The sequence below is a fragment of the Patiria miniata genome, unplaced genomic scaffold (genome assembly GCF_015706575.1).
Source record: "Patiria miniata isolate m_02_andy unplaced genomic scaffold, ASM1570657v1 HiC_scaffold_18, whole genome shotgun sequence".
In the NCBI taxonomy this organism is placed as follows: Eukaryota; Metazoa; Echinodermata; class Asteroidea; order Valvatida; family Asterinidae; genus Patiria; species Patiria miniata.
Genome location: NW_024037056.1, coordinates 3,985,038 through 4,005,312, shown reverse-complemented (window position 1 = coordinate 4,005,312; position 20,275 = coordinate 3,985,038). Strand labels below are relative to the sequence as shown.

The following is a 20,275-nucleotide window of genomic DNA, read 5'->3' as shown; positions in this document are numbered from 1 at the left end:
CATCGTGCTCGCCTATGAAGTGTCTTATTAATTGTCACGGTGCATTTTCCCCTTTTAATAAAAATAGCAAGTTTTTGACAAAACCAAGGTATTCTAACACTCCAATTACAGCAAACTATAAGTCAATTAATGTGTTACTCTTATTGTGTTTTAATTATCTTCCTGTTAATTGCATTGCACAATAATATGCTCAATAACATTAAATATTGTATCTTATCAAACTATGTCATTAACAAACTATACAATTATCATTGTTATTCCATGCATAAAAATTATTAGTGTTCGTGTCGGTAATAGTATACAAACAGTGCATATAAAAAATAGTGCAACCTTGTTCGACAAACAACTCAGATATATTTCTTATAATGCATGGACACATTTAAACGTTAATCAATTGGATACAACTTCAAAATAAATTGGTACTGTCATTTGCGTTTTATTATAGAGATATATTAAGCTGTACATGTTACTGTTTATGTATATTATTGCACTCTAGTTTTTAAAACACACACTGCTTTGACTATGGATAATACTTTGTTCACTTCATAATTAGCTGCAAAAAGTCAAGGCTATCCCTCAGTTTCTGTGATTCTTTGTGATATTAAATGTTTCATCGGCAGCTTATTCGGTACTTAAATATATATACAAATTACATTTGTTTGTTTGCCTCACTCACCCAAGCACTCCATCTCAATAATTCACTCACATGAGAACCTCACACATCCGTTCACTCAGACAGACCTACCGTACACACACCTACTGTGGACATTCCTTTGTATTCGTGTAGTTAAGAAAAACCGGAGAAAAAACCCCCTTTACTCCCACTGTGAACACTCTTTCAACTCAAATTTGTTTATCATGATTTCATTGCGTGCTCCTCTTCATTCTGCGACGGATAAACCTAAATTCCCAAATGCCTGTTTTCCCAGAGAGGGGGAAACCTAGTGTGGACGTGGGCAAGTACGCGTTCACGCTTCCTACATCATGCGGACCTCTTTTGTTCACATGTCCTCAAAGAGTAAGGTTAGAGCACACTCATAAGACATAGGCCCTTACACTCACAAACCTCAGTGTAAAAACACCAGCCACATTCATGTCAAACTTATTAGCCTATTTGAGGTAATGCAGACACATAGGAGGGCGCTGTTTGAGTTGGGTAAAGTCCACAGACTTATAAACGCAGTCTTTTGTATTTACCCAAGCCAAATAGCGCCCTCATATTGCGTCGGCCATATCCCAAAGAGGCCAATATAGCCACTCCTTTTCGGCAAGGCTTCGTTGGTGCAATTAAGGTTCGTATCAAGTAACTTTATATCCCATAATTTTCATATCAAAGATATTTGACTATTACTTGGTAAGCTATAAATTGAACAGTCATCTACGTTTATACAGAAAGGCATTTTGTGCTGTCAACGGGTTCTCTTATCTTACTAAAGGTGAATGGGAGACGCTTCTACCCACGGCTGAAATATTGTAAATTAGCTTATTATTTATAGGCCCAAAATTCGTGTCGATTATACTCTGTACATATCCTGTGGGTTTCCCCAAATGAGTACAATTGAATTTCTGAGGTGATGATTCGGCCCAAAATCAAAAACAGCAATAGGTGGGGACGAGCTGACGTCATCCGATGAAAACATCTATTCATTTGCACACCAGTTTTCATCGGTTGCTATGTGATACCATTCAGCACTCCAGACTCAAGAACCATTGAGTTTCAAGAACATAGGTCTGGGAGCTAGATAAGCCAATGTAAAAAGTTCCCAGACACCCGCGCCCACCTAGACTGGAACGCGTTTCATCAGTATCGTAGTTAAATGTCATTACAGTTTACAAAGTACGTTTTGTACGGATCCTGAATATTCTACTTTATGGAAGTGAATACACATGGGTAAAATTTATAAAGGGCAAACCGTAGAAAAAGAACAGAAGAAGTGAAAAAAGACCCAAAAAATTAGTAACTAATAGAATATCCAGATTACGTGCATAAGGGCTCATTCTTCTGGGAAAAAACATTTACATCTGCATGGGAAAGAAATTGCAGCTACATAACTTAGGACGGGTGCATGTCGGGCGAATACAATTCCTCTTCATCATCGGAATTATACAAGTCAGCTTAACGAACTGCAGCTGGAGTTCCTTGACCTTCGACCTTTAGTTTTACGCGGTTGCTGTGACATTGGTGCTGACATCGGAGTCCGTGATGACGATGTGTACTGCGCGCGGCTTGGGCGAGGCACTGCCCACGGGCGCGGGGGAAGGCGAACGACTGGAAGGACGGCTACTGTTCAGGAAGTTCGACATACGGCTGGAGACTCGACTTGTCGGACGACTGGACGGATCGATCGCGCTGCCGGGACGGCTGGAGGGGCGACTACTCGGATTGGCCAAGCTGTTGCCGCTGCCGGGCCGGCTGCCGGGAAAATTGCTGAAGAAGTCTTTGGTACGAGAGTAAAAACTGGTCGACATGGCCTCGGTTGACAGGACGCCCTCATCGTTGGACAGGGAGGAGTTGTCGTCGGGTTCGATCTCAATGTCACTGCAGCCGCCATCAGGGACAGTCAGGAGACTAGACACCGAGCCTACGCGCTGCCCGAGGCCTCCTTGCAGCAGGCTGTCCGTGGGCGGAGCCTCCGATGTATTGGGGTTGATGGTGGACGTTACTATCGTCGACGGTGGATCGGGGACAATGCCCGGTGTTGGAGCCTCCCTTGAAAATTACATAGGAAAAAAACCAGCAGATTAAATTTCTCCATCTCGACATAACCAACAACCAACATGCGTTAACTCTGTATGCCATAGTTCTATTCGACTCACTGTCCAACCTTTGATCACGTGGTTCTTTCAGAACTCAGTTATTGGCCAATACAATGAAACACTTTCCATGACGTCACAGGAGTCCCAAATGTAAGCTGGTGGATTAGTAGGGCCAAAAACAGCAACACATTCCATTTTTATTTCACCTTAATTCAGATTGGTGGAACCGATTCCGTTCCAAAGGTAACCTTTGCATTTAATACTTACGGTTCTACGGCACTTTTCCAATCCGGCAGTTGTTTAGTGAAGCCATCCCTACCCGTCAACCAGTAAGTCCGTGCCATACCTTTACCCTTTGACACAAAAAGTAAATAATTTTGATATTTTGTAAAGTTCTTGGACATTTGGAGACATCTTAATTTTTTCCTCTGAGTTTCACAGGCACTCACATTATGTCGTACAAGACATTAACGAGATCTTCTTGGTCACTGACTGTAAGACATGTTACTCTTATACGGAGATAATCAACTTATTGCAGTAAAGTCTCTTGCTCAAGGGCACAAACAAAATATTCTACGGTAAAAGAATTTTAAGCCTGGTTACCATCGAAAATGTGAGGTAATGTTCATTGCTTGTGACTGGCTACCACTTATTGCACATTTCTTTCCTGAGCAATGTTTTTTGGCCCTAACATCTCCATGATGTAATTAAGCCAACATGCAGGCGCACGACAGTCACCTTTGACCCTTGTGACGTCACTGCTAGTCTCCTGTGACGTCAGTTTATAATCAATGGCTATATAGTTACTAAATATCAGTTACCTTAAGGTAAATGTCTCCTCTGAGATGGACATGATATCCTCCAAGTTCTTCAAGAATATTTAGGGTGGGCTGACTGACATGGATGCGAAAGGCTACGAGCATGGAAAAATAAATGGTTTACTTGGGTGAACAAATAATGCAAGAAATTGGAACTTTTCAACATTTTCAACAACATTTCAACGACAAATTTCTCGCTTTTACTTCTCTGAGGTACAACGTCAACAAAAATCTTACCCATGCCATTAGACTCCATTCGTGACGCTGTGTTGACCGTGTCTCCAAATAGACAATATCGCGGCATTGCTAGGCCAACCACGCCTGCCGCACATTGTCCTGGATTCGAAAAAGGAAGAAACATACATTCCATGATGCTCAGTTGCATGAAAATCGAATGACTGTGGTTAATGAAAGCTTCATCGTTACATCGCAACACCCTTTTCATTCAAAACTTATGATATTGCTAGATATCGCCCAATGACTGATGAAAACACAGACGGTGGAATCCCGTACCCGAATGAATGCCGATTCGCAATCGGAGCGGCTTGTCTGACATGTGCCTGATGGTGAACTCGAAGCCGGCCACGTGCAGGAGATCCAGGGCCAGATTAGCGATCTCGCCCGCGTGTCTGTTCCCATTCGTGATCGGTAGGCCACTGGCGACCATGTAGGCGTCACCGATGGTTTCCACCTTGTGAGTTAAAAAAAAAAAAGGTATCGGGCCTAGAAATTGCATTAGCTCGAAGTGAAAGAAACTTGGTGAGAGAAAAATAAAGGTGTCTGTCTGACACAATTATCCGGTTCGTAAGTGTGACGTCATTTCAAGTTAAACCACGCCCACTGCACACCGATTAGCACTGAAACCATAATTGGTACAAAGTGGCGTGTTTAGCCAACGGACGCCAAGTGTGTGCGCGTTTGTTCATGGTGTAAATCGAGGACACACACGTGCAACATCATCGGTGAATCGAGGACACGGAACCTAATCGAGGACGACCTCGATTAGAAAACGTGTACAAAACCGATGAGAGCTGTTGCGAAAAAAGGTAGAGTACAAACAAAGGAAAAGGGAAGAGGAACAAAAGAAAATCCTCGATTTACACCATAAACAAACGAGTACGTGCGTGTGTGTGTATGATACAGTCACTTACGAACCGGATACAATGTAATGCAGAGCTCGCATCACGACTGCGCGCACGTCGCACGCGCATTTGGGCAGCCCTATTGGTTGAAGGAGCCGTGAGTACGCGCGCACCACCTGCTAAACTGCGTGCGTGGTGAAACCTCATTGGTTTAGGGAAACAAAGTTTTAATGAGCCGAACCAACCAACCTTGTACACGTCGTGGTAGGTGAGCGTGTCATCAAAGGCTGTGTAAAGATCATTTAAGAAGTCCACTACTTGGAAGGCGGTGCTTTGAGCTGAGATGTTGGTGAAGCCGACGATGTCTGAGAAGAAGATGGTGACACTGGAGTAGTTGACGGGAGGCACCGTGCGACCAGCCTTCAACTCGGCAGCTACGCTCCTGTAAGTACAGAGGACTACGAATGAGTGGTCAAACTTACGATGTGGATTTGTGCGCATCTATAGGCAAGTGGGATTGCCAAACCTTCTTTAATATTTAAGAATGTTAAAGGTAGAGTTACGGATGAAAGACCTTTCCAGTACTATCGTTATGAGCAGTCAATGGACAGATCTGCAGAGAATTCTTAAGGATACAGAAGTTCGTCCCTCAATGTACACTACTGTTATTTTAAGAAACTTGGAAAATGGAACAGATTATCCAATCGGAAGCTGGATTCAAACGAGATGTACAACAGTGGAAAGAATATATACCCATGCTATCTTATTATTCCATTGTAAATCGAAGAGGACGACTGCGAGTGTCAACATTATATTCACCCCAAAAGACAAGTATTAAGATTTCAAAATTGCCGACTTAGTTAACGGATATTCATGATGAAATAACACCGATTGTGTCTATTGGAACTCGTCTCAGGTGCTAATTTTACACTTAAGCCACAGGCGTCAACATTGGAGAAATAACTCGATTCTGATATTTCATAGTGTTAATTTTACACCTAGTGTTTAATTTAACACAGAGTGTCTAAATTAACACCGTCTATTAGATTTCCTTACGGTGGCAGCATCCGGTTGAGCAGCATGTCTGTCTTGGCTTTCTCCTCATCCAGTTCGGCCGTCCTCTCCCGGATCAGATCCTCAAGATGGTTGGAGTATTTCTCCAACATCTTAAACATGGAGTCCACGATGTTGGCCCGCCTATGCAAAAACATAATTTATTTGGTAACTCAATGAGCCTTTTTGAAAAAAAAAAGTTCTTGAAAAAAATTAGTCTGCTATACTACACATTAAATTTAATGGAAAACATTCGGTGGCAAGATTCTTTCAGGTAACGGGGGATGCAATTTATTCGATTTATAATGAATTTCATTCTTAAAAGTCTTGTCGCTATACTTTCAGTGACCTCTAACTCTTTTATAAGAGAAATTTTGAACTGTTTAGTGGTGTTTGTGGGGTGTAAAATCCCCAGAAACCACGACAATGATGGTTCTTTTTGAGTTTTGTTTTTACCTTCCCCTGTTCAGCTTTTTCAGTTCCTGATAAATGAATACGAAGTCGAGTCTCATGTCTGGCATTTCCGACCAGCACTGCTTCATGATTTCAATGACTTCTCGCGGGGCTTCGTTCTGTGACACGGAGGGACGGCACAAAGGCGGTGGCTTCCGGACTTTGGCAACTATTTCTTGAAGGAAAAAGAAAAGAACATTGTCATTCTATTTTTAAATTATATTGATACATCATTAATAAGCTGTCAAACAAGTGCAAGTTACTTAGAACATAAGGTTATTTCTTTAGCATAATTGGGAGATCTTGGTAACCGATATTAATTAATATCTTCCTTCTCAATTTGGTCTACTGATGTTAAAAAATTCCTCTTTGTTACAGAATGCACTATAAGGAACACGTCATTACGTGGACCCAAAATGGATGGAGTACACGTTTCGTTACTGCGGTAACCACTCTTTTGTCAATAAACCTAGTCTTTCATCACGAAATTGTCGACTTAGCCATATCCCAATAAGGAAAACGTGTTTGCACCGTGTTTGCTAATTGTCTGTTTTAGTCAATCATCGGTAAAACACGTTGTAGGCTGTAATTTTAACAACGAAATGCTGACATTTAGCGGGAAAGGAAGCGTGACGACCAAAAACGTGACAACGATCACGTTTGAATTTCCGCGGACTGCGTCGGCGCGCTCCGGTCATTAACCGCCTGGTTTGAAGTCCGTCAGTTATTTTGTGTAACACTCGAAAGGGAATGATCCTACGGTTTAACGGCAGTATCCACACGTCGTTGGGTTTTTCCTGGAGCCAGATGAAATTAAGTGTGACCCTGTGCGTGTGTGATGTCGCGTGATACCAGTCAATGTTTAGTTAAGCTAATATCCTCCATGTTTTGAGGGTGCGGGTAGATGGTCGTGTTTTGTTAAATAAAATTTGCAAGTGTGCTGGCCAAAAATCGTTCTAACGTCTTGCAGGGAAAAAAAGAAAGAAGAAGAACAAAGCAATTTCGACTGAGTCAACAACAACACCATGACGTATGGTTTTCAATATAGCATTTAATTTCTGATTCAAATAATTATAGTTATATTCTAACCATTTCTTGTTTCAAGTACCACAAATTTTGAGGCTGAATCTGAATTGGTTGCCGCATTGTGGCACCCAATTTCTAATGTTTCGAGCCATTTTTGAAAGTGTTCCTGACAAATAAAATTAGAGCGACACCACAAAGGAACACCCACACGATCACGATTTTATGTTCAACCCAGCGAAAGAACATTTGATGATTCGTGTCCGATTGGTCTTTGGTAAAGGATTCTTAATCGAAACCCCGGAAATCATATGCCATCTCGAAAGAAAAAAACGTGATCTTTATTTCAGGTTTGTTTTCTGAAATTGGCTTTTTTCGGACCAAAAGAACTCACATTGCTATTTCTTTGCCTTCTCAACTTTGTTGCAATAAAAACGAGGTCTCACTCGCAAAACAGACTTTTTCGCGTTGTTTAAAATGTGGACTGCAAAACAATTACGTTGTCAAAGCTTGTCAGACTGCCTCTCTGTGACCCAACCAAAATGACAAATAGCTCGGGAATATTCATTAACCAACATGTATATTTATATCTGTTCTTACCTTTTGGGTTGATACTAAGCATAGAGAAGGGTTCGGCTCTCGTAAGGACTTCCGACAGGATGATCGCGAAGCTATAAAAATCTCCTTTTGGTGTTCCTGTCCTCCTTAAAATAGGATCACGGAGTAACTCGGGTGCTGTCCATAATAACTCTACAGATCAAGAGATAATAAATGTAATAAATGTCAATTTTGCTCCTTGACATGATGTACCAATCTAGGTAATTACTTTTGTATAGTGGGTTTTATTTCTAGAATGTTTTGATGGAGCGTGTATTAAAAACTGCAGGAGTGACGATAATTGGCATAAATTTGACAAACGTGACGTCAAAAGCGTCCCGTGTGTAGCTTCTTTCCAGACGATACTCCTAATTGTACTTGGCATACCCATTCCATCTACCACGTCTGATTTATGATAAAAACGGAATTCAGTCTGGTGTGAAATCTACACGGTGCTAATACCGTAACAAACAGGCTGGTTATCTGAATTTAGACATGACTGTGCACGTAGTATGGTGTTTGCCTGCCACTTTCTGTCCGTTCTCGACAGAGGGCGGTAGTTGTTACCTTCGGGCTCTTGCTCAATGTCCTCGCTTTGACTTTGCGTGGAAAGCATCGCCGGGATTCCGTAGTCGGTCACTTTCAGGACCCATCTGCTGTCGATGACGCAATTTGATGACGTCAGTCGGCCATGTTGCTTGATGGGACTGTTATGTAAATACCGCATTCCCTTTTGACAAAAAAAAACGAAGACAAAACCTGATGAATTCAACATTCGCACTGAGTTTCCTCTTTAAACAGATTCAGAAGTATCAACGATCTTCAATGGTTTGAAGAGATTAGGACGGAACTAAAAGTAAAGTGACTTTTTGTTGTAATACAAAACTAAATTTTGACCAATTTTGACGTCATTGATGGAAAAGTCCCATAGACCTTGAAATCAAATTAGTCAAATAAAACACATTTGAAATCAAATTTTGTTAGACAATTTGCCAAATTTCTTCAGTCATGACAGCTACGGACATTGCATCTTGCGATGGTGAGTCAACTGACAGGAACATGCGAAATGTAAGCTCGTCTACGGCTCAAGACTTCGAATAAAAAAAACCCCGTTTTTTCTACAGTGTGCTTTAAAATCAACGGACGAACGGATAGGATGAATTAATTCAAACATTAAAATCTACTCACTGAGACCAGGTCCACCAGAAGAGAAGACTTAAACGTCCAGTCCAATTTTAAGTTTTCATTGCTATAGATATCCTAACGAGAAAACAAACAGAAAAACAACACTGTGCTCAGCAAAACTGATATCTGTTATCCTTTACACACACAAAAACAATTGCGGCAGGTGTAGAGAAAAAGAAAATGGTCACATATGTCCCTGTTTTTGTGAATCAAGCTGATTAATTGATCGCCTTGGGCAGAAATTTCGTCTTCAATACATTGGTAATTTATCGAGTTAGCCCAATCAGCTGCATCGCCTTAAGCTACGCTTCACAAGGAGGGGAAAATCGGCTTGATATGAATAATTAAAAGGGCCGTGAAGCTAATGGGTTGATGAATACATTATCTGTGAGTATGATCTTTTGGAATTATATGCGCCGTGGGGGATGTTTCAGTGATCGTATTTACACAAAAACAGCATGTCAGAATTATTTTGTTAGCTCTCGAAGTAGCCGCTATAAGCAACGATGTGTAAAGGAAATCGAAACAATAAATGATCTTCTTAGTATGTTTTTATTTCTAAGATCCGGGTTTTTGCGAGTCACTTAAAAATATTACCAAATGCAACTCTTTAAATACTTCAAACGGATCGATTGAAATCTGAAAATATTTTTGGTTATGTTGTGAGACAATTTGTTAATGTTTTTTAATCTGTCCCCCCGGTAACTGCCGTGTAAGCCCAGACATTTTGTTCACAAGAAGGAAATAGTTAATCCTGGAAAGACTCTAAAAATCCAGGAATGACTAGTCCCTATAAGCCAATCAATCAGGGGTAATAATATTTCATGTTTTGGTACCTACCCTGAGACTCAACCTGGTGCAATACTCGTACACCCAGTAGTAATCCCCCGGCTCCGTGTAGCAGCCCACGAAGGGGTTGACGTTTTCATGTCGTAAATCGCGAACCTGCAAAAATACAAATCACACCAAAATCATCGGGATCCGTCGAACACTTGAGGGCGGCATATGGGGTATGTCACGTGAGCTTGCAGGGCATGCGCATGATGGCCAAGTCTTAGAATGCCAAAGATTTGAACGTCGAGTTTTTCACAGCCAACCTGTTCGTTTTAGAATCCCACATCTTCACAAAAGAGATTATGCACATGCTGTTACCGCAAACTCTACTTTACCAAGGAATGTTGCTACCGCATTTTAAGAAAAAGTCTGCCTTAAAAGATGGGTAACTTGAGATGTGGTAATTGAATAGTATGCCTTCGGCTAAGTTTTACTTCAAACTAATACTAATTTTAACAATTTCAACCATCTTGCATCTCAAATGTTTACCCTTATATCTTAAAATCTCGTGTCGAATTGGCACTTATCACAGAAATAACACTATGGCCAATTGTCCGTATTCCTCAGTTGCTATGGTACTCTTTTAAGAATGCGTTTTTTAAAGTCCCTTAACTACGTTCCTTACCCATTCAGACCGACCATATTAGTTTATATTAGCCACGAGGGGAAACTCGTATACCAAAGACGAAAAGTATACTTATCGGCCCCTGAGCGCTAGCCCGCCAAAGTGTTTGATCCTATCTGAACCGTGATGTTCTCAGAAAGTATGATGGATGAATCGCACTGTCATTCTTAATCACATCGGGTAGAAGTCAGGCGGTCTATCGAAGCCATAACTTGATGTGATAAGTCATCTACGGACACCTAGTAACCACTCCGCTTTGCCGCGGTACGGTTGCTTGGTAACTTATTAAGTTAAGACCTTAACAAAAATTGCTAGTTTATCATCTTGGTACATATATATGCCCTTTAACAGTAGCGTTTTTATAGACAATTTGTTTTATCATAATAAGTGCTCATGCAAGTCCATGTATGATACAGTTTTCATTCAGTTTGCATTAAGAAAAATGTTTGATCAAGAAAACCATTTTGTATTTATGATTTACATGGATGAGTTTTTCTCTAGAATTATTTTTTTTCCGTCTTGATTACTAAAAGTTATATAGACCCTACCTAATAATTTAGGTAGAGAGTAAATTCTGCGTAAAATGTTGACACCAAATATTATCAACACAAGTATGTCTATTCGTACATTTAATACAATCTGGTTATTCCCAAAATGTTTGCCAACTGATGGAGAATAATTATAGACATCCCTTAAAGTGAAATGACATCGTGGTTACAAGAGTTCTTCAAGAAAACAAACAAAATGGAAGTTTTCATTTGTGGTAAACGAGTCATTGTATTTCACTGGCTTCAGTCTTTGAATGTGTTCACCCTCCCTGTCCAATTATTTTAATTCATTCTCAATACAGCACGCAATGTTGAATTGAAGTGCGACCCTTCAAACTGTCCAATTTGGCTCTGAACGAGTTAACAGCAAATTCCTGGGGAAACCATCATGAATTCCATTTATTTTATGCAATGAATGAATAATCTGTTCATTTGGAAATGTCGAAACCCCCAAACAACATTTTTCTTTAGAATATTATTGATGAATTGTGTCGAATATTCTGGGGCCACTATGGAAAGAAAATTATTTTGTAGATTGTTTTGGATACTTCTCGTGGGTGAAATATTATGGCTCTTATAATTAGTCGGAGCTAAAGAAGAAAACATTTCGGTGAAACAAAAAATGCCTTCATATGTTACGCTGAAGTACCCCGAGCAGAACGAAAATAATAACGTTATTATAATCTTTCGAAACAAAAAATAGGTTGAACATTTTCATTTGCTATAGGATTCTCCAATTACCAAAGGAAGAAAGATGACAAGGAATTCGTTTAATATTGGTTTAAGAAAGCACCTTACCAGCTTCATCTGTCGAAGAAGGGAGCTTTTCATTTCGAACGAAGATTTCCTGACATTCTTGACAAAAACCAGTTCTCCCTGAGATGAAATTTAAAGAAAAGGATGCTGATGAAAATATTCAAAGGGAAGCGCGGCATCCCGCTAGTAATAATAATAATGATCATAACATTTATATCGCACCTTTTCCAAAGGTTACAAAGCGCACCAAAGACTTCTCTAATAGTCTGGGGATAAACAAACAAACAAACAAACACCCCAACAACCCAACAAACATTCACTTGAATCAAGTGAACAGGTAGGTTTTAAGTGAGGATTTAAACATATGTATTGAGGTGGAGCATCGAACTGATTGCGAGATGGAGTTCCAGATTCTTGGATCTCCCACAGTGAGGAGTGTAATATCTTTGCAGAGCGGGGAATATGTTTAAGGGTAGCATATCTCTCCAATATTGCAAGCTCTCATTTCGATTTTGCGAATGCTCCAGTGTCGGAACAAATTTATCGCGCAGTTTGTAGGTTTTTACTGTGTTTATTCATCCATAAAGAGAAAGCAAACAGCGCGTATGAGTAAAAGAAGTCTGTCTCGGTGTAATAAAGACGGCATGAACAGTCATACGGGTATCTCGGAATGGACGTGACAGTTTGTTTGGTTTGCGCACATTGCAAACCATAATTGGAAAAGAAATCACTTTTGGTCTGATGTCCAGCCGTGACAGGTCTTCTGACCTGGAAAAATGAAAGTTACCTGAGGAAAGTCTACAATTAAATTTATAACTTAAAGCATAAACAATGACCTGCTCCATTCTTGATTTACAGCCTTATTTATTTTGACAAGCGCTCTTAATATTATCAATCTGATTATTCGAAATTAAATGAGACCGACTATCGAATGCCATAAGAAACCTGAGGAATTTAATCAGACTTGAATTCACAAGTATCGCACTCAAATGAAACTGTAATTAAGATTCGAAATCAAAAGCTTGGCTCCATATCTTCGATACTCGACTCTATCGGTTAAGTACTTAGATCTTAAAAATAGAACTTGATTAATAAGAGTACACATACACTAGTTCCGAGTGATAGACTCTGAAGGAGGTCATGGATTTTAAAGGCTTCACAGTGAGAAATTTTCTTTAAAATCTAAAAATGCTGAAGAATTGCCCGAACGGTTGAAATGAGCCGTGCGCGCGTGGTCATGCATACGTTATTCGCTAATACAACTTTGAACGTAGTAACCAAAATCACGTTCGTCTCCGTGAATATAATTGAAAATGTCGAAATGGTGGAAAATATTCATCAAGGACAGGGTTTTCACGCGGAACAGAAATGTGCCCTTTCCCTTGAAAATGTTACCTCCCCATAATATATTGACAGGTTACGAATTAGCCTACGTGACTGCACATTGTAATCAAAAGTGCAGCAGCCACGAAATCTTCATCACGAGTGACAGAGAAACAGAGAGACACAATGATTACATTGTCCTAACACAGTTTGAAAGATTCTCTGACAAGTTTGAAATCTAGGCGCTAAATCTGTCTTTTGTAACCGGAAAGAAATTGCCAAGGGATGCGGACTTTGGCTAATTATAATTATGCAGAAACCGGACAATAAACTAATACCCCTTCGCGATACAGAAGCAGAGGCGTAACCACGAAAAAGGGGAAGGGGCATGGGGCCCCGCTTGAGGTCTGTGTCCTCTTGTCTCCCCCGGTATGAATATTGAGGAAGGTAAAACTGAGCTTCATAGAGTAAAACAAGTGCGAATGCACAATAATCGACGCCGATGACACATATGGAACACGATTCTTTTCGTCCATTTTCATTTCCTCCTTCTGGGTACCGCCCAACCACTACAAAAAATACCATGTGACTATAACAATTCTGCACATATCTTGCCTCCGTTTACACAATTTCAATAAATAACTTACGAATTGTTACGAACAATTTCAGAGTGCATTTACGGACGACGGCATGGCATTAGTTTTGGTCAATTTGTGTGAAATATTTTTGGTCAATTTTTCGGCAACCGACCGACTGACCGACCGACACCAAAGAGTCGTGTAGAAGCTCCGGCCAGAGCTTAAAAACCACTATAACTATAAGGGATGTAGTCTGAGTATCAGCCGTTGTCCAACGGAGCCCAATAATTATGTCTCCTTGCTGCGCAAGGGTCTGTTTCGACTATAAACTATATAGTGACTCCAACCAGAAAATGAGGCCCATAATAAGTGCCCCTATGTGGACTCCAGTTTACGCCACTGTGCAGAAATCAGACATCACAAAAACTATAGACATTCACAACTGCTCCCATTAAATTGTGAGTTATTCCTTGTCTTGACGTTTAATGGGTCGCCATGTTTGTGTGTGCGGAGTATCACCGTCTGAACAACCAATACCTAGCTCTTGAAGTGAGTACACTTGTCCAAATGGCATAGTCAATATTGATTCTCGTCAACGCGGTGCAGGTTTTCCATTCCACTAGTGTGTAAATTTCTCAACATTACACTCAGTCGCTCGGTCGAACAGGGAGCATTTTTTTTATAGACGGTATAATTCACGTGGATACCGCGAGAACACGTTTCTGTGAGATTGTATTTCTTTTGCGCGATCACGCACTGCTACCAGATCAGTCCGAGTCACGAATGAAGGCTACTGTAACTTCAGATTGTGTCACAGACAAAAAAAGTCAACCGTTCGCGCGTGATGACGTTATCATTTAGTTCAAAATAACACTAATTCTTGGTGGAATGTTTTCCTCTTATTGTCCAAACAAGATCGGGATTCTGTAAATTTCACTGATCGCTTCCCTCATCAAAATATCATTTTCATGTCATTTGGATCGTCGATATCATTAACCCTTCTCCGTATATTCAATTCGATTGTTCAACTCATGCAACTTTTCGTTCAGGTGAAACGTTGCGGAGCTGATTTGATCACGTACGTTTGTTTTCCAAGGAAAATTGTGTTTGCAAACGACAAGGCATGACTCCCAGCCGCTGGCCAGTGCTGCTGTCAATGCTTTTTGATACTAAGAGAGCACTAATACACATGTATCTGTAAAACATGTTCTTCTTGTTAAAAGAAATATCAGTTACCAAATTTAGCCCAATTCTCCGTGTTCATTTTCGACATGACAGTCAATGCTGTCAAAGGAATTAATGTATCATACGTTTTGCATGACGTGTTTTTCTCACGGTTTTTGCGATGTTTCCTTCCACTATTCTTTGCACATCTTTTCTTTGCACATCTTTTCAAATACTATTACGGGTGAATACATTTCAGCCGGAACCTCAAGCCCGCATGGACAAGATTGCAGAACAATTTCTCAATGAATTCTTGAATTACGGCGGTGCCTGATGGGTCTCAATGCAATTAGGCGAAGGAATTAGACAAAGCCATCGGAAGGGTATTAACTCCGAAGAAGCGATGGGCTACTCACATTATAACGGGCCACTTTGTACTGCTTATTGGCTTCAGTCTTTAGCGGCACCGACTCCCTTCTGTGGGCCGAGTGGACGGACCGCTCCTTCAGCGTCTGCTGGCTCCCGCGGGTCCTTCGTCCGTCCGGGATGCCCTTGGAAAATACAAATGACGTCACAATAACATCATGCCGTCTTACAAAATCTTAGAGTTTTCTACAAAATCAGGCATTAGGTAAGGAGCACGGGGATAGTGGTACAGAAGTGTGCCATTGTGGAGAACAATAATGAGACAGCAATTAAGAAGGTGCTTTATGTTCACCTCAACTATACGACAATTTAAAGATTAATGTCTGTACCTGAGATTTATTTAATTTAAATTCAATTAGTTCGAGGCAAAGTCAGTTAATTGCAGCTGAAAGCATAAAATGTCATTCCGTATAGCAGTGACAACATTTCACTTCATTTTGAAGTGATTGGTTTTCTATATGTTCACAAAATTACAAAGTGCTTTCATATAGATTCTATGTGATGTCGTTGATTTTTGATATTTAATTTAATTTGTTTGTCTGCACGTCACCAAGGTTTCTTTAAACCTGCACAGACCCTGCAGCTCGAGATCCCGATGAAATCTGGAAGGAGAAGACATTGAAGAAATGAAGAAACAGAAGAGGCAGGAAAAGTTGGAATGATAATATCCCATGGAAAATCCCATGGAAAATCCCATGGAAAATCCACGGAATCAGGAACTTCAAACCCAATCCATATGCCAGTCTGGGCAGGAACCGAACCCGGGCCATATAGGTGGAAGGCGAGGAACGTACCGCTGGACCAAAGCTTACTCAGCTACTTTCTATCCGGAATTGAATGCACATTACTCGAACAGGCCATCGCACCTCAGATTTCGATAGAGATATTTTACACTGCACTTCGAGGTGCAAGTAGCTTTCTCGCCAATGATCAGATTTCAAAAAAATACGCATTTGGAATCTTAAAAAAAAAATAACAGAAACTCTCGGGAATAACAGTAATTTAGCAGGTGGCAAAAATGTGAATAAAATAACGACGAGACAATTTGAAAAACTGTAATCTGAAGTTAACATCAACTTGAGAGTCGCTAAAGGACATCCCCAGGGATTGGAATATCAGAGGAAGATCAAAATGAAGGCAGGATATCAAAAATTAAATCTGTTTCGAGTGCCGCGGACAAGGCGATGCGGATTTCAAGCACTCAAACCAATGAAACATTAATTAGGGATGTGCTCTTTGCGAGACTAGCCGAGCAGATAAGACTGCATGCATGTGTTGATACTCCAAGGAAAACGATTAGCGCCGCTTCGGTTGATCTCGACTGCAGTTGAATGACCTGAGCATATGAGAGCTTATTACCTAGACCTGATGATGACTTCGCAATATTTTCAGTCTAAAGCCACATTTTCTTTCCTGAAGAAAGTAGCCCCAGGAAGAATGAAGCTGTTTTCCTCGCCTCCCACTGCACTGACCAGGGTTAGATTCCTACCTAGGCCAATATGTCGATTGGGTTTTCAGTCCCTACCTGATAATACCATAGGTTTTCCTCCCACGTCTAAAACCGTAATTTCTTCACATTGTCTTCTCTTTACTGGGCCCCATTATAGACCAGTGGATTCCACTGAATGGGATACCCAGTTGAAATAAGAACTTAATATAGTCTCTCCGTAGAAAGGTCAACAGCGGTTGCATCGCATTGATGTTGTCATAGTGAGCGACTGTAAAGTCGTGCTGAATTATTTGACAGACACATTAATAAGCAATATGAAATTTGAATTTCAGACATAAAACTTTTAAATTTGTTTACTCAGAGATTTTTCTTTATAAATTAAATTGCTGAATCAGTTGATTTTTTTTTAGTAACTCAACTGCACTCGGTGAAGTATTTGCACATATTTCATGAATACTACATGTATATGTGGCTTGCCCATGCATTTAAAGAGTTATTCATACTGGAGGTTGTGACAAAGCATGAATTTGCCGAATATAAGTTCTACAGCTCATGTCGCCGTCGGCGAAATGTCCGATGAGAAGAAATTTATCCTCACGCATGCCCCCCCTTTTACATTGCAATGTCACCCCCGCCTCTTTTCATGTTCACTCATGACGCACACTGTCAGTTTGGCTAGATCAGTCGCCTTCATGTTTGCTATTTTCTGTCCTGGTTGTCAATAGAAAAGCATCGAATCAATCATTTTATGGACAAATCATTGCCAATGGGGCTCACCACTTGTCATTTTGTCCAATATTGAATTTCAGGCTGGAGCATGTTCGGTCACATTCAGATTGATTTTGTGAGGCGGAAACACACGCAACATTCTGCACATTGATTGCTATACGAAAACCTGTGAGTGCTGTGAATATGAATTCCAAAAAATAAAAAATATTTCTTCAAAGAATTACTGGCAATGACACTTAGAGAAACTCTGCGGCGAATTGAGCATTACGATTTTAAACATAAAAGCTCTTTATAATACCTAGTAAAAAATACCAACTTTACAGGGTGAGTCAAAGAAAGTGACCGAATATATTTTTTTGTTTAAATATCTGGTTCGCTCCATTTTATAAAAATAACATAGGGATAAAGTACGTTTTATTGACTAGAAACTGTGAAAATTGCACGTAATTTGCATACTCCATTCCCAAGTTATGTCTATTTTTTTTTAAAAGATCACAAACTTCAGCTGTCCACCACTGATCCTTGTTCTACGAAATGAAGAATACCATTACATACAATGAAACATGGACGTTTTCCCACCTCCATGAACAAACGAAAACGTGCAAAGCGGGAAAACAGACAAAAATCGCCATTTGAATATTTCAGAGAAAAAAAAGAGTTGACTTGTTCCTCATATTAAAACACAAAGTCAAACGGGAAAAACAATGTTTCAGTCTCGACTCAAATGATTTAAATCTCATTTGTATTGAAAAAAATGTCTGTCTGTAATCTGTAATTTTCACTCAGCTCCATAGCTTGCAATGACATTCCACAGATAGCTATGGCATCAGCTAGTAAATCTGTTAGTAACATGCATAACTTCTGATAGCATGGATCATTTCAGTAATTTTTTTTTTTCCAGATGAGCGGAAGAATATGCACCTTTAAGACATTCTCATCAGTGTATCAAATTTGATTGGTTTTAAGAAAAGAAAACATTACTCCAGTTCACTCTCTTTTTGACTCACCCTGTATTTACTCTTTATTTTCTTTACCCTTGCTCTTTTACTTACATGTAAGCTTCCGAACTCTCCAGGAGACCTCTCAAACATCAGGTCTCCGTCCGTCATGAGGACCTTGTTCAAACCACTTGCCATTTCCTTCTTCAACATTCTCCTCCTACAAGAACAAAATAGAACCAATGTGATTGGATGATTGTTTGATTGACTGATTTACTGACTGGTTGGTTATTAGAACTGCCAATCCAACATGACTTGTGCACAAATCACCCAGCGTTCTTTCAAAACCACTAATTATCTCGACTGAATTAACATAGGAGTTCAAATCGAAGAGCAGTTCAAATGGATGTAGAAAAACCGGAAGTAACTTACCTGACTATAATAAAGAACGCTATGGCGACACTTATTGCCAGACAAACGCCTACGGCGCCACCTACGCCAGCTATTATCGTGGACACCACTGGGCCTTCAAAAACAAAAGACAGGAATAAGCGTCGACAATTTGGGCGTAAATGTATTTTTATTCTTTACACATTCCTGAAACAAAAGTAAAGCATGTGGAGAGTCGTTAGTGGAATTGGTTCTTAAAACTTTCCTTGGAGGTGTGGCCTTGATTCTCGATTGACTTCCACTGTGAAGTTTGCACGCAACCGCGGGGCTTGCTGGGATACATAGACTGGTTCCAGCATGATAGATTCACATATGGAGACACTATTACAATGACTTGATTCTAGATCATAGATCAGAGACTTGGAACGGCCATTACGCCAATTGAAAACACACTTCGATTCTACTTACCGTCAGGGACGCTTGTCGGGCAGACAGTCCCGTCCAAGATGCACTGTTCATCCGGGTCTAGGACAGCGCCACCGGGCCACTCGATTTCACTCCCCGTCCATTCCTGGACCACATATCGGCCTGAAGCTGTCCCATCATTTTGGTCAAAGACCCGTTCTATAGTCCTTACTACCCCAAATCTCTGAGAATCCCTCTTGTAGTCCAGCAGAACGAAATCAAAAAGCCGAGCGCCCTCAGCGTCGATGGTGACGTTACCCGAGATGCCCTCGAAGGTGAGATTGCGCATAGCGGTCCAAACAGCCGTCGGGGACGGCTTGACGGTCGCCCATGTCGACCCGACGGCTATTGCATAGAGATACACGGAGTCGTAAACGTAACCGAACAGCGTGGAAACCTGCAGGCAAAGTTGTTAGACGCTTATTAATTGCCTCATCGAACTTTGTCTTTGCCACTTCCCAAACGAGCTTTTTTAAAATTGTATTAATAAGCATTGTTAAATGACGTCACTTACCTGATGACCTTTGACCTTGCTAGCAAACGGCTCCTCTTCCAATATCTTGTAAAACCTGTCCATTCCCTCTCCGTACTGCGCGCCAAGGCCACCTGGTTGCACAGTCAATACAAATGCGGCCTCGTAAGCCGCACTCAGCTGGTCCAGACCGGTCCGATCCGGTCTGAACCAGTCCTTGGTATCCAGCCGAACTCCGAAGAGGGTGCTGACTAGGAAAAAGGCGAAGCTGCCCGCGGTCATCCCGAGGTCTGACGCGGCTAGTAGAAGGTTGTTTTGGTCTTCACTCCCCAGCGCTGGTGAAGGCATGCATAGGATTATTGCTAAATTCGTAGACAAAAATATAAATTAAAGAAAAAGAAATAACATCAGAATGATAAATCCATAAAAAAAACGCTCACACACTCCTTAATGGTAAACCCCTTGCTTCTGACTCCACAGCTGTGGGCACGTCTTTGTTTATATGTGAAACTCAGGAGTGGACAGTTTGCAATTTCATTGTTGTCACTGAATTCGAATAACAAACACTAACCTCAGAGAGGGCGCACCGTGCAAGCGATCTGTTTAACG

At 40.7% G+C, this 20,275-nt stretch overlaps 1 protein-coding gene across 1 annotated transcript; it reads right to left on the bottom strand.

Annotated features, from left to right (window-relative positions):
• Positions 1–130: 130 nt before the first annotated feature.
• LOC119724281 (retinal guanylyl cyclase 2-like) lies at positions 131–20,006 on the bottom strand. Its single transcript, XM_038195262.1, has 18 exons — positions 19,709–20,006; positions 19,198–19,591; positions 18,772–18,865; positions 18,454–18,559; positions 15,213–15,347; positions 11,774–11,851; positions 9,809–9,913; positions 8,972–9,043; positions 8,351–8,513; positions 7,787–7,936; positions 6,167–6,338; positions 5,714–5,854; positions 4,907–5,099; positions 4,089–4,266; positions 3,813–3,911; positions 3,579–3,670; positions 3,025–3,110; positions 131–2,710 (listed from the first exon to the last, which is right to left on the bottom strand). Exons 1-18 carry the CDS (start codon positions 19,946–19,948, stop codon positions 2,161–2,163), a joined length of 3,048 nt encoding a protein of 1,015 aa, XP_038051190.1. The 5' UTR covers positions 19,949–20,006; the 3' UTR covers positions 131–2,160.
• Between the last annotated feature and the right edge of the window lie 269 nt (positions 20,007–20,275).

Excerpts from the sequence above, each read along its gene's own strand:
- LOC119724281 (XM_038195262.1), bottom strand. The coding sequence starts at position 19,948 with ATGACCGCGGGCAGCTTCGCCTTTTTCCTAGTCAGCACCCTCTTCGGA. Across the intron at positions 18,560-18,771 it reads GCGTTCTTTATTATAGTCAG|GAGGAGAATGTTGAAGAAGG; the intron begins GTAAGTTACTTC and ends TTGTTCTTGTAG. Across the intron at positions 15,348-18,453 it reads GAGAGTTCGGAAGCTTACAT|GGCATCCCGGACGGACGAAG; the intron begins GTAAGTAAAAGA and ends GTATTTTCCAAG.